Consider the following 1,476-nt stretch of genomic DNA (forward strand, 5'->3'; position numbering starts at 1 on the left):
TTTAACGATTACGAAGGACGCGCAACAGCGTAAAGAGAGAATCGAAGAGGCTACAAGGCACAAAGAGGAGCTCAAGGCAGCAAGGCAATCGTCATCAAGGCGAAGTTCTCGCGATTCACTCCCTTCTCCTGTTCCTTTACTACTCCAGCCAGCGATTTTGTCACCGAAAGAATACGCGAAGGAGTATAACGACCCTCAGATTCAAGAAAAATTTTCCTCTTACCAAAGACAACGTAAGGATCTTCGATTTGGTTCGCAGCAAGACCAGGGCAATGGATACCGCCAAGGCCGAGCCCAAGGATACGAGCAGAAAAGAGAGCAAGCTCCTGCTAACGACCTTAGCGATCCAGATAGCTCGGACGGTGATCCAGAAGGAGGGAATAGAAGGGGAAACGAGTGGGATAGGCACGGAAGAAAAGGAGGAGGACACGGTGGCCCGACAAAGGGACAAGGAAATGAGCCGCCAAGGGACCCTGGACGAGACCCTGGACGAGGATACGAACCCCCCGGCGGACCCGGGCCAAACCGACCCCCTACCAGCACCCCTTTTTCGACCCGAGTGCTAGCCAGGCACACCTACGGCACCCCAGCCCCTGACGACGACGATTTTCCTGAGCTCGGAACGGCAGACCCTCACCCAAAAGCGAAAGAGTTAGCTCTATTTGCAAAGAGTTTTCCAAAGGAGCTTAAGTATTCAAGGCCGAAAAACGATTTCAATACTCGGCTCAAGATTTTTGCCGATCACGCGTGCCGATACGGGTTAACAACCGATGATTACTTAGCTGCTTTCCCGATTATGCTCGCCGAAGAGGCAATTGGGTTTTATTACAACTACGTGATCAAAGCTCAACTTCCTACTTTCAAAGAGAACGCTATAGCAATCAAAGATTACTTTAAGACTGAACACCGACGCCAAGCTAAATACGATCGGTAAAAAGAGCTTTCTTTAGAGCTGATTCGGAAGGAAAATCCAGCTAATTCGTTAGCTGAATGCTTTGAAAAGCTCGAAAAGGAGCTAAGAGCAATGCAAAGAGCTCTTCGGCCAAGTCTAAAGGACGATAAAAGTCTTGCCGACAAGCTGTATTCAGCTTGTAAAAACGTGCCAGAGACGACCATTGCGCGAATGAACCCTGCTTCTACCTCTACCGCCGCAATTGCTGACATTCGCCGAGCAATTGGTTTTGCAACTGAGAGCATTCAACCTCTTAAGACGAGCCATTTGATCAGTCTCAGCACTCTTCTCAGCACTCCTTTCAGCACTCTCTTCAGCACTCCTCTCAGCATTCTTCTCAGCACTCTCCTCAGACCTCCCTTCAGCAAACCTCAAGCAAGGCTGATTCCGACGACCTTGAGAACGAGTACGAGTGTTTTATTCAAGGCTGCCAATACGGAAGAGAGCACTATAAGCACTTCGCAAGATGACGGGGTTTAGAAAAAGAAAGGATTTGTTTCAAGAAAAGTTTTTTTTCTCTTTGT

At 48.6% G+C, this 1,476-nt stretch overlaps 1 protein-coding gene across 1 annotated transcript; it reads left to right on the forward strand.

Moving 5' to 3' along the window:
• Positions 1–272: 272 nt before the first annotated feature.
• L3040_008832 (uncharacterized protein) lies at positions 273–566 on the forward strand (the record flags this gene model as incomplete). The annotated part of the gene is made up of 1 exon (XM_066155731.1): positions 273–566. The coding sequence occupies one exon, from the start codon at positions 273–275 to the stop codon at positions 564–566; it is 294 nt and encodes a 97-aa protein (XP_066010025.1).
• Between the last annotated feature and the right edge of the window lie 910 nt (positions 567–1,476).

Source organism: Drepanopeziza brunnea (genome assembly GCF_022702325.1).
Source record: "Drepanopeziza brunnea f. sp. 'multigermtubi' strain 214-2 chromosome Unknown ctg19, whole genome shotgun sequence".
Classification (NCBI taxonomy): domain Eukaryota; kingdom Fungi; phylum Ascomycota; class Leotiomycetes; order Helotiales; family Drepanopezizaceae; genus Drepanopeziza; species Drepanopeziza brunnea.